Source organism: Chionomys nivalis, chromosome 13, assembly GCF_950005125.1.
Source record: "Chionomys nivalis chromosome 13, mChiNiv1.1, whole genome shotgun sequence".
NCBI classification, from domain to species: domain Eukaryota; kingdom Metazoa; phylum Chordata; class Mammalia; order Rodentia; family Cricetidae; genus Chionomys; species Chionomys nivalis.
The window spans coordinates 35,614,088-35,626,450 of NC_080098.1; the positions used below are offsets into that span (position 1 = coordinate 35,614,088).

Here is a 12,363-nt window from a genome sequence, read left to right on the forward strand (position 1 = left end):
AGGGGAGCAGAGAAAGATGTATGGCTCAATAAAATAAAAAGTAGAAAGAAAATAGGTGTCCTTTACAGGAGTGTAGGTGTTCTTTATATTCTATTTCAGTTTCTTGTGTCATTATTGCTAGTATGGTAAGTTTTAGGTTTGAATACCATGTTTTTCAGGAAACATTCTTCACTTAATTATTGTGTTATTTTCTTGACATGTGTTACAACCTGAAGACATTTATTTATAGTCTATAGTCTATCTCCTCAGTGAACTGTAAGACACATGGATAATGACCTACTTGTTTTAGTTCGTTGTTTAGTAGGTAGAACAATGGACAGTATATACTGTGTGACTGACTGTGATGTGTGTGTGGTGTGTGTTTGTGTGTGTAAGCTCATACTTTCTTTTAAAATGTGGTCTCATTATGCAGCCCACGCTGGCCTTGAACTAGCCAGTGATCATCTACTTTGTACTGGGATTACAGGTGTGTACTTCTATGCCTGGGATGGCATATTGTGCTGCTTTTGTAAATCATGTGTGGACTGAGTAAATAATGGGAGAGTGTTTTTCTCCATTATATAGCTTGGCTTAGCGCTGTCTTTTCATAGAGGACCACTAGATGGCAGTCCTGTCTTCCAAGAAAATAAGATGCTTGCTAATAAGGCATTTATTTGGAGAAACAAATTATTGGCTCAACTCCAAGAACTTGAAGTCAATCTTATTGCTTGAGACTTGCGTGTGAACTATCAAACAAGCTTAAAGAGAACTGTAGTAGACCAGTAGTATCCAGGATGGTGAAAATCATTTAACATGGTTGCACATTAGGGCTTTGGGTTTTTATATCTCTGCCCTATGATCGTATTTGGTTAAAAGTATGTTCTCAACATTAAATAATCTTTAAGCAACAAAGCAGAGTCTTAACTGTATTTTTATAACTACAAGTTCTCTGGAAGGTAAAAGTTGTTGGCATTTTGCTATATTTTGGTGTTACATTTAGAATATAACCATTTGCATGGTTATAAATCTAAACCGTGACTAATTGTGAGTCAGCTTCTTTCTCCAGCAGAAAAAAACTGTTCTTAATTGTCAGTAGATGTTTGAGGCTGTTTCAGAAGTCATTTGGGCCGCAACAAAATATTAAGAAATTTAAGGTAAGTTAAGTGTAATATCAAACAATTATATAAATTATTTTCTAGGTGAACATGGCTTGAAAGCTCTGGAGTCTCACCTTCAGCTGGGGTCATCTGCAGCAACACGAAGCCCATAGTTGCTGTGTCTGTCCTCTTTTCTGCCTGTGCCTTCTACTTAGGAGCTTTCATTACTCGGAGCAAAAGACACACAGACTCAGTCTTTGTAAGCTCTTTTGTATATTACTCATTATTACGCTAGCTGTCTGTAGTCAAAAATTTTAGGGAGATGGGAGAATAACTCAGAATCAGAGAACTTATCTATTATGCACAAGGTCCAGGATTCAATCTTCAGTACATAGAAGAAAACAGAGAGACACGTCTGTTTTAGAAATGGCATGACAGCGTCTCTACCTGCTGAACATCTTGCCAACCCTGTGTGGTTTTTATTTAATGACACTTGGTCATTAACGTAGTGTGAGCTGAGTAATTAAGGTCACTTCATTTCCCTTTGTTTCTCCCACCTAATAGATTTGTCTCTCTTGATTGGACTGCAGAGTTCATCAGAACAAGAACTGTTTCCTGTTTACCATTTTATCACCAGGATCTAGAGAGAGCCTTGCAAATATTTGTGGAATGAAAGAATGCTGTAATCCACTTAATGTTAACATCTTTTAGAATGAAAATGCTAATCAAGCTGCTATTCATGTGACGAATTCCTTATCGAAAATATAACAGATTAAATAAGCTATTCATGTGGCAAATTCTTTATTGAAAATATAATAGATTAAATAATGTTTGGAAATACTGTTCTCAGGAGACAGGAGGGTGGATCTTTCAGTTCAAGGACAGTCTGGTTTACATAATGAGTTCCAAGCTACCCAGGGTTACACGGTTCCACCCTGTTTAAAAAATAAAACAACAAAAACACAACAAAAATCAAAACAATACAGAAAGAGAGAAAATCACAACCCTTCACCACACATACACACACCATTCTCTCCCCCCCACACTCACACATGCATTCTCTCTCTCACACACATTCTCTCATGCACACACACTCTCATCCCCTACACTCACATATGCACACACTGAAACATTCTCTCTTTCGCTTCCGCCCCCTGCCACATTCTTACTCTTTTCTCTCTCTCTGTTACACACACATATTCTCTCTCACACACTCACACACGCATTCTCTCCTTTTCTCACACACAACATTCTCTCTCTGTCTCCCTCACACATACACATGCATGCACACACACACACACATTAGTGTGAGGAAACAGTTCTTGTGCTGATGCTCATGGACATTTCCTCTTCCTCTCCCCCCTTTTTTTCCTTCCTTCCTTTTCTTTTCCTTCTCCTCTTCTTTTTCCTTTCTTTTCCCCCCTTCTTTCCCTTAAAATAAATAACAAGATTGTTTCCCTCTCAGATGGAGCCCAGGCTCTGCAAAGACTGAGCAAGCCCTGTTCTGCTGAACTGTATTCGGTGCTGGGGCACTGCAGGTGTGCAGATAGACAGGTCTAGGTTGTGACATGGTGGCTATGGAACACAGCAAGCATGAGAACAGGCCAAACAGGTGTGCCCAGACAGCCATGTTGTGCTCTGGCACATGGCAAGTGTGCAAACAAGCTTGCCCAGGCTGTTACATGGTGGCACTGGTACACACAGATGCAGACATGTAAACAGATTTGTGTTCTGTGATATTTTGATTGTATTCTGACAATAAACTTTGTTTGAGTCAGAGGGTGAACTAGCCACTAACTGGCCAAAATTAATCATAGAGGTTTCAGAGGACAGGACAGATAGGAGACAGGAAGTAGTGGGCAAAGAGAGGATCTCAACTGTTTTTGGATGGAGGAATGGAAGAGATAGGAGGTCACTGGTGGCTGCTCAACTGTTTCTCTGATCTTTTAGGTTCTCGCCCCCTATATCTGACTCCTGATTTTTTTCTTGATAAAGACTAATTAGATAAATTCATCACCTGACTTGGGGCAGGAAAGTACAAGATAGCCACTCATCCCTGGCTTTGTAGCCACGGAAACCACCATATCAGCTGAATTTTTCTCCCTTGTCCCAAGCCCTCTGAGCAAGCCTGAGATTTTTCTGGTGCAGCTTCTCTACAAGAGCGGCACCTTCAGTAACTGTGCTTTCACGTCCTGTCCCTCACACGTGCTTTTCCCACATGTTCCCTGTGTCTGCTTTACAGACAACTTTTGATCCTTTCCCCTGTGGGTTGTGGGCCTCTCCTGGACGGCCCCCTCCTCAAGCTGATGACACTAGGTTAATTACTTCAGCACCAGCTCGGGCTTCTGTTGTAACTGCCCCACACTCTCAGCTCACAGCTGCACACAAGCAGCAGCCCTCAGCCAGGCTGTGCACTGCCTGTGTTCTCTTCCCAGCCTTGCTGCACAGTGACAAGCGACCTCACACTTCATTGTCATCGTCAGACCTGGTGAAACAACGGGGAATGTTTGATTTCTTTTTTTTTTGTTTTTCTTTAAGGGATTTGCTGATGTCTTCCAATTTTTTGTTTGTCTTTTCCTCCATTTCTTTGAGGGGATTTCTCATTTCCTCTGTAAGAGTTTCAAACATTCTCCTGAAGTTATTTTTTAGTTCATTTTCTTCGGCTTCATCTATATTTGGTTTTTCAGTTCTTGCTGTTGTAGGGTCTTTAGGTTTTACTGGTGTTGTGTTGCTCTTTGTGATGTTGCATGTGTTCTTACCTTTTCTATTCATTTTTTCCTCTAATAGATGTAGTTGGGTCTGTCTGTGATTCTGTTGATTAATCTTTTAGGTGTCTTTGAATCCAAGGCTCAGATGGTTGATCCTCATGGTACAGTCAATGCCATGGTTCTAGTTACCCCTTTGGTCACTCTGTGTTCCCAGAGGTTGCTTAGTGCTCCCAGGCTTTGCTCCACTCCCTTGGAGTTTTCTGTCTTAGGCCCGCTCTAACCTAGGTTGTCAGCTCAGACCTGTTTCTGTAAATGTTTCTGGTCTGGCTCCATTGTAGAGGTCCTTGGCTTGGGGTTAGTCCTGTAAAGGACCCTGGCTCTGGTCTAGTCCCTTGGAGTTCCCAGGTTTGGGTGTGCCTGGACCTGCAGAGGACCTGGCTTAGGCTTACTCCCTCAGAGGTCCTAGTCTCAAGCTTGAACTCTCAGAGGTTTCTGGTTCCTGGCTATTCCCTTTGATGTCCCAGACCAACACCCAGACCCTCAGAGGTCTTTGCTCAAGCCTACTCTCTCTGAGGTCCCAGACTCATGCCTGGCCCTGCAGAGATCTCTGGTTCCTGCCTACACCTCCAGAGGTTCCAGATTCATGCCCAGGCCCATGGGGACCCTGGCTCAGGCCTAGTTCCTTTAAGGTCCTAGACTGACGCCCAGACCCACCAGGGGTGCTGGCTTAGGTCTACTCCCTTGAAGGTCCCAGATTCACTTCTCAGTGGGCTCTGGCTCATTCACTTAGCAGTTGCTCCCCTGTACCTGTTCCTGTGGAGTTTGCTGTCTCAGGTCTGCTCTGGCCCAGGTCACCTGCTCAGTCCTGGTCCACTAATGTCCTGGACTGGATCCGTTCCCACTCCCATGGAGCTTGTTTTCTCAGCCCCCCTCTGAATTAGGTCTTGTCTTTCTTTTTTAAAAACTTTATTTAACCTTATTTTATGTGTATTGGCTTGATGGTGTCAGATTCCTTGGAACTGGTGTTACAGATAGCTGTGAGCTGCCATGTGGGTGCTGGGAATTGAACCCCGGTCCTCTGGAAGAGCAGCCAGTGCTCTTAACCTCTGAGCCACCTCTCCAGCCCATGTCCTTTTTAAAAAACAGAACATAATTAGTGAATGATGCACTGTGTTGAAAATATGACCATAGAAGTTATGAAGTGCAATATTAATTTCAGGTTAATAACAAGATCAAGACATATAACATAGGCCACTCTTTTCTGAATATTATGAGCTAAGTTAGTTCTTTTGTACCTGAAGAGAAAAATTAGCTTTGGTTGGGAAAACTCTGAAGTCTGGCATGTGTGTGAAAATGTATTATCACCAAGTCTCACTGACACATACTCAGTCTTACCTGTTTCCATTCTCTCATTTCTACTCATGCCTTTTCAAATGAAAATGCTTCTTTTCCTCAAAATAAATAAAATCTGCTTACATAGGAAGAGCCACATGGTTGGTATTTTTCAGGCTTTGAAAGATACTATGATTATATTGGTCATTTGTGACTTTTGCTCAGTGGTAACCCTCCAAGGACCCTGTCTGAAGTTTTCATAAAAACTTCTTAGCTGGTAGGATTTCCTACAAACTAGTGCCTTCCTGTTCTGCATAAGGGACAGTTATGAAATGAAACTCATATGGTTTGTATAGGGCCTTAAAAGGCATGTGCAAGGAAATTCTTTTAAAATCTGCTCCTTTATTCATGGATTTGTAAGCGTAGTAATGAGGTTTGTTTGCCCTGGAAGCTGCTATCGCTCTGTGTTGTTTCATTGCTTACACTATTCATCAAGAGCACAGGCTTGATAGATATTTTCGTGTGTTACCACAGACTTCTCTTTGCAATAAGAAACACACTCAGTGCCATACCAAAGTGAGTTTATTGACATTCCTTGAAGATGTATGATGGAAGAGAAAGCGAGGCCTGAGTATCACGTGACATTTCTTTTGAAGGTGTAAGCAAAATCAGCCCAGTAGTATGGACGTCTTCTGTTAGTGACTAGAACAAAGACTTGTAAACAAAATTGTTATGGACATTTCCTCAGATAATGGAAGCTGCAGGAAGTAGACTAATGGAACGATATTTACTCTACATACTACCTCTAGGCACCTTGTATCTACTAGAACAAAGGGACTACATGTCATTAACAGGAAAATAATACTTTCTCTTTTGGACCTTGTGATAGCTGGAATAGTCACCCTGCACATGTATGATACAGTATTGCAGTAGTTTCAATAACAAACACCAAAAGACATAATAGTAATTATAATCGTAATAATAACAACAACAAGAAGAATAATAAAGCACCACATTTTGTTATGTAAAGTTCTAACTACTTTCATTTGAAAGTGTTTCATCTTGACTGGGAATACGTTTGTGGCAACTTAGAAATTTTCAGAACCCAAATTTGAGACATGTGGCTTGACACATGGACTGACAATGAGATTGCATACTGTTAAAAGTTTCATGGAAAACTCAGCTCGCTGGCTTGCCGTACAAACATTCTTACTGCTGAGTGACGCAGCTTCATTATTAACAGGAAAAATATTGAACTCTTTCATGATTCAAGCTTGCCAAAATATCATTTCACACTTCATTTTATTCATTAACTTTTCCAAAATATTTGTGCTATAATTGTGATGGTAGTAAAAACTTATCACAATGTTTTCCAGCTCATGTACACAGGATGTCACAGAGAATCCAGTAGTTCTAGAATAGTTCTGACTGTGAAGACTCAATTTCTATCGGGGAGAGTTCCCATCTTCATGTTACTGAATATTGGCTCCCGATAAAGAATGTCATACTCATAAAACTAGATATAAAAATCTTGTTTTAGGGATGTTATGACTTGTAAGTGATTATTTTGCAATTGCCTTTATGAAGAAAAAAAGTTAAAGAACTATGTAGGGTCACAAAAGATCTGTGTTACCCAAAGAATTATGTCATTTGAGGTGATTTATGTCTCAACTTATTTCTACAGTTATTTCCTTATGTGTAAGTGTATATACATATAAATATATGGTTATATGTATAGTTATGTTTATATGTATATATTGAAATTATGTGTAATTTTAAAATTAATCTCATATGATTTAAAAAATGTCTTTCCATGACTAATTTCTGAGATCCTCTTTCCTTTGATTTCTTTCTTCCCTGCAAAGCTGAAGTCATATGTTGGGCTCTATGAAGCAAGCCGTGTATTCTCTCAGTAACTTTGGTGTTGGTATTGATGCCATTTTTCATTTTTCTATTTTACTATTGTTTTTCATAAGCCCCCTCCAACCCTATCTGAGGATCTATTGACAGCTAATGGCATTTGAGAGTCTGTTTCCTTTCTTTTTTCTTCTTTCTCTTTCTTTCTTCCTTCCTTCCTTCCTTCCTTCCTTCCTTCCTTCCTTCCTTCTTTCTTTTTCAAAATGGAGTCTCACTATATAGCACTGATTGTCCTAGAACTCACTCTGTAGACTGGGCTGACCTCCAGCTCACAGAGATTTACCTGCCTTTGCTTTGCATGTGCTGGGATTAAAGGTGCATGCCACTTACAACCCAGTTATGAGTCAGTTTTCTTTCTTTTTTTTTTTTTTTACACATAAGATATATTTACATCCTCCAGGGGATGGCCTTACACTAATTAGTTTATGGACAGCATAAACTGAACTCAATAGATTGTAAAGGAAAAGATGGCATGAAATTGAGAAGGAACTGAAGGCTGAGGAGTGGATCTAGGAGGAGTTAGGAAGAAGAGTGTTGGATGATTATGATTTAAATACATTGTAAACATTCTCAAATAATTAATAAAAAGATACTACTGCTGAGGCTGGAGAGATGGCTCAGAGGTTAAGAGCACTGGTTGTTCTTCCAAAGGTCCTGAGTTCAATTCCCAGCAACCACATGGTGGCTCACAACCATCTATGATGAGATATGGTACCCTCTTCTCACATGTGAGTGTACAGGAAAGCAGAACACTGAATACATAATAAATACATAAATCTTTAAAAAATACTATTGCTGTTATGCTTGCTTGTTGGGATTCATGTAGAGCCTGGCATTAGGATAGAGGTATAACTAAAAGTTAGCAAAAACAAAACAAAACAAACAAAACCCCAAAACATTTATCTGAGTTTCTTATTCACATGTAATTTCTAAGATAATTTGTTTCTTTTGTACGTTGGTAGACTAAACAGTAAACTGTTTAATAGATTGTCTCATTTTTGTAAACTGTAAAGCTCTCCAGGAGCCGCTTCCTACACTTGAACCTACAACTTCCTCCTTTTCAACGTATGGCAAGTGCTAAAAACGCTGAATGCTTGAATAAATGAGTTTTATGTATGTATAATATGCTGTTCAATGAGTTAAAGATTTAGTGAAAGTGATTTTTGTAGTCCTTTTGTTCTGAGTTCATTAATAAAGAACAACTCCATTGGAATTCATTGTTTTTCCATAGTGGAAATATGGACCAAATTTGACCTATTCCTAAGCTGTGTATCATACAACTTATATTCCATTTTTAGTAAAACTTTTATTTAGACAACAATAGGAAGCTAAGTTTCCATTATGTATACTTCCTGTTTGACAACAGACATACAGGAGCAAGGAGTGTTTGGCATTGTGATTAATTTTTACTAAGAAAATATATTTTAGAGAGCAGGAACATACCACACTGGTGTAATAAGCCACGAGGCATGGCTTCATCTGAAGTTAGCTTTACCTTCTCAGACTTTCCCCCTTGTTTTAATATGCTGATTATAACAACGGATATTTAAATAGTTGAGTCTCTTTAGCTTTTCTTTTTCCCAGTGAAGAAAAACACTTTCATTTATGTCATATTCCAGACAACAGGGATAACAGGCTTACAAAAATAGCAAATGACCATTATGGTTAGGTTTATCTCAAATGTAATCAAGATGTCAGGCTGTCTGTGGAGCCCAAAAGTGTTTTCCTAAAAACACATTTTCTTAGATATTTTGCTAAATGCTAAAAAAATGTTTTTTTTTTTAACATAATTCAGTATGTCTCCGAAAAATTGCTATGGATGAAGGAGAAGTTTATATTGCCCGTGGTCCCTAACAAGCACCGTCACTCTCCGCAGCTCCTTATGTGGTTTCTGTGAACATCAGATGTGACGGAATGGGAACACCATGAATAACAAAAGAAGAGAAAAAAGAGTGAGAAAAATATCAAAGTTACAAAGAAATAAAAGGTTTACTGGTCAAGTAAATAAACCTGGCTTCAACAAAAGCCATGAGATCTGTCTGTACTAGGTGTGTGAGAATAGATGAACAGAATTCACGTATTTAGATAAACGTCCTATGTCCTGTCCTTTTTCCTGTTTGCCCTGTCACTTTCTATGTAGCAACATTGGAGTTAAAGGTTCATCTTTCAATCTACAGCAATAACGATTGCTTCCTTGGACATGGCACACATGTTTGTGCTTCTTGTGTGGCGAGTGTTCCCCAGGGGTGCTCTCCCCACTCTCCCTTTCTCAAGTTGAGTTTATAGTCCTTATAGCCATTGGATTTACTGATAACATTTTCTCTTGCTGTTGTTAATTGCTGGAAGTTTCATATTTGCACCATATGTCTAGGCTAGTTCTGGATGATGGGACTGATGTCACCTGTGAATCATGAGTTGAATGAAGAAAAAAATTTCTTTGTGGCCTTGGCTGTCCATTGAATGGATAGAATGAATAGGATATGCTGAGATAGAGAGGGAAAAAAAAATCAGTCAGCTCCTAGGTCTGGAAATTATGAATTGGTCATTAGAAATTAGGAAAAGTGATTGGTTTGGCTTGGAAGACATGGGCATGTAAAAGCATGGAATGCTCACAGCTGAAATTATCCTTAAACGATAGAAATGGAAGTAAACATTTATTACCATTTCGTCAAGTGTGGCACGACTCACACTCGTGTTTCGTTGTTAGGAATGGAGGTGTGTGGAGGTGTGCACAGACCTTGAGACAGCTGTTTTGTAGTATTGCATACAGGCTAGCAGTTCATTGGAAACAGAGGAGACAAGCCTGAAGGTTAGATCTTAGAAGAAGGCAATTCTTCATGCACAGCTTTTGCCAATTCTAATTTGCTCTGAAATAAAAACCATGGAATACCAAAGTCAACGGAGGGAAAGGAAGTCATCCCGGAAAGGGTGGTGTCACTGTTCAGGATGATGTCAGGCAAAGTTCCACTTCCTCACTCAAGTCCGAAGGTGCTGGTTTCTTCTACCGCTGTTAGCAGCTTTTCAAACAACATGGAGTATGAAGGGTATGGGGGGAGATCCAGCCGGTTGAAGCATGTATGTGCCCTGGATGTGGGGGTAAACACTGGTCAGAATATTTTAAAGACTGCTTCTGGATACATCAACGACTCTAAAGGGGACTCAAAAGTGAGCTAGACAATATTTAGGACAACCACAGAACACTGCAAATGGTGAGCCATGACCATTGAGACATGACACGTTCAGGAAACTGGAGAACCAGAAACAGTTATTAATTGCTATTTGTAAGAAAACTATACTACACTGTAACCACAGGAGCAAGCCAATGGCCAGCCCTTTGCTACTATCCTGATCTGAAGTTTAACTATGAACTTAGACGTGAAGGAGGCAGGGACATCGTTAGTGCTAAGCATCCTTGCCTCGCTCTGAGTTCTGGGCCTTGCTGAAGAGTTAACAATGCTCTGTAATTCTGAGATCCAATTCTCCACATCAGGTGTGCTCTGAAATAAGCTTAGCTCCTCCATACCAGTATGCAGGACACAGGTCAACAAGAGCTTAAGTGACCACTCCCAAGAACAGGTCAGTTGAAGAGTCAGTCCTTGCTCAAGCCTGGGGGGGGGTGGTCTTCCCACCATTGCAATCCTTGCAGCCTTGCTCAGACTGGGCTTTCTTCTGCAGGTCCAGGGTCTGCACACTCACCTGTGTCTGCCCTCGACTAGCAATGTTCTTCCCTATTACATGGATCACACAGGTGTAGGAAACGCCTATGTGGATATCCAGCAGAGAGCGGACGACACAAAACCACACAGAGTTTTCCCTAATAACTGTTTCCTGCCAGCGGTTCTTTGTTTCTTTGGAAACTTGATGCTGGTCCTTTGACAAAGCATGGAGAAGAATGTTTTGGTGTAGCTGGAAGTTAATTTTATGCTTTTTTTTCTCCCAGGTTGGGTGAGCAGTATGTTGAAATAGTGTTTATATATCAACCAGCACACACACACACAAAAGACACTAAGCTAAAACAAAATGAAACAAATCCACAACATAAAAGTAAACTCATCACTCGAATTTTATTCGAGACATTAAACGTTTGAATTACAAGATCCCCTGGGGAAGTGTTTACAACCCATACCTGCGTTCTGAATTAAATAAATTAGAGTGTCAGGAGAAGCCAGCTCAGCACTCAGAATAATTCAGATTCTTCAGAGGATAAAGAAAGGGATGAAGGAAGAGAGAAGGTGAGGTTTTCTGTTGAGGGAGAATCTGAGGAGAGCGTTGGTGTTTTGTCTACCCAACATCCAATCCTGTTTTTGGCAACAACTGCTTCCTGTGTTCACTCAGCCCCACCTTTTCCTGCCTGTCTCCCTCCGCTGTAGGCTTTAAGGACTTTACTGGGAGAAAATATGTAATAAATAGATATTAGAAGAGTTCTGTGTTCACCAAATGTCAGGAAGGCCCAGATTACTTCAAAAGAAGACAACTGAAATACTTTAGATACTATCACAATATTTGAAAATAAAAACCAACTCAGAAAACTGGGTGGGGCAAAGATTACAGTGCTTTTCTTGGTGTTTTGAAAGGCAGAAAGTAGTCTACCTACTGGACTATGGCTGACATAATCGGGTGGTACAGTAAGACCCCAAGTATGCTTTCGGTGCTAGGTGAACTAGCCTGGAGCAAGGTATGACCAGGCATCGAGGTTTTCTTCCTCTGGTCATTTTTATGGCTATTGTGAGTGTAAATGTAGAAAAGAATCCCATAAAGTAATTAGAATCATATTAATTCTATGGAGATAATTTGGGGGAATAAACCGATTTAGAAAGCAGCATGCACTCTGAATGCTCAGTGTCTTCACCGGCTGCTTCTGTTGGGTTCTTCAACCCCTTGGTTAGCTTCCCTAGATAAGGTCTAGTTAATGTCCACAATGAGTTCAGTTAGATTCAGTGTTCCTATATGCGCCTCATACTTCAGCAGTGGGTTTTTATGTTTTGTTTTTCTTTTAAGACTGGGTTTTGCTGTGTACCGCTGGCTCTCCTGGAACTTGCTTTGTAGACCAGACAGGTCTCAAACTTAGAGATTCACCTTCCTCTGCCTCTCAAGTGCTGGGATTAAAGGCCTGTGCCACCATGCCTGGCTTCCGATGTGGTTCCTGCAGCTTGGTGTTGGTGTTGGTTAGTGTAACATGAAGGGAACCAAGGTTTTGGCATCCCCAGTTCTAACTGCAGGCTAGTCAATTGTCAACTTTATGATCTTGGAAAGTCAGCTCATCTTTTTTGGATCTCAGTTTTCTCACTTGTGAAATGGGAATAAGAACACACACTATGTGCACTTCAAAA

The 12,363-nt window shown here is 40.3% G+C and overlaps 1 protein-coding gene across 6 annotated transcripts in view; it reads right to left on the bottom strand.

Moving 5' to 3' along the window:
* Positions 1–5,687: 5,687 nt before the first annotated feature.
* Hecw1 (HECT, C2 and WW domain containing E3 ubiquitin protein ligase 1) overlaps positions 5,688–12,363 on the bottom strand; it is a 247,825-nt gene continuing 241,149 nt past the window's right edge. For all 6 annotated transcript variants that reach the window (XM_057787420.1, XM_057787418.1, XM_057787419.1 and 3 more), the window contains one exon: positions 5,688–10,117. In XM_057787420.1, coding sequence (XP_057643403.1) covers positions 10,006–10,117 — 112 coding nt within the window. In that variant the 3' untranslated portion in view covers positions 5,688–10,005. The remainder of the gene's footprint in view (positions 10,118–12,363) is intronic.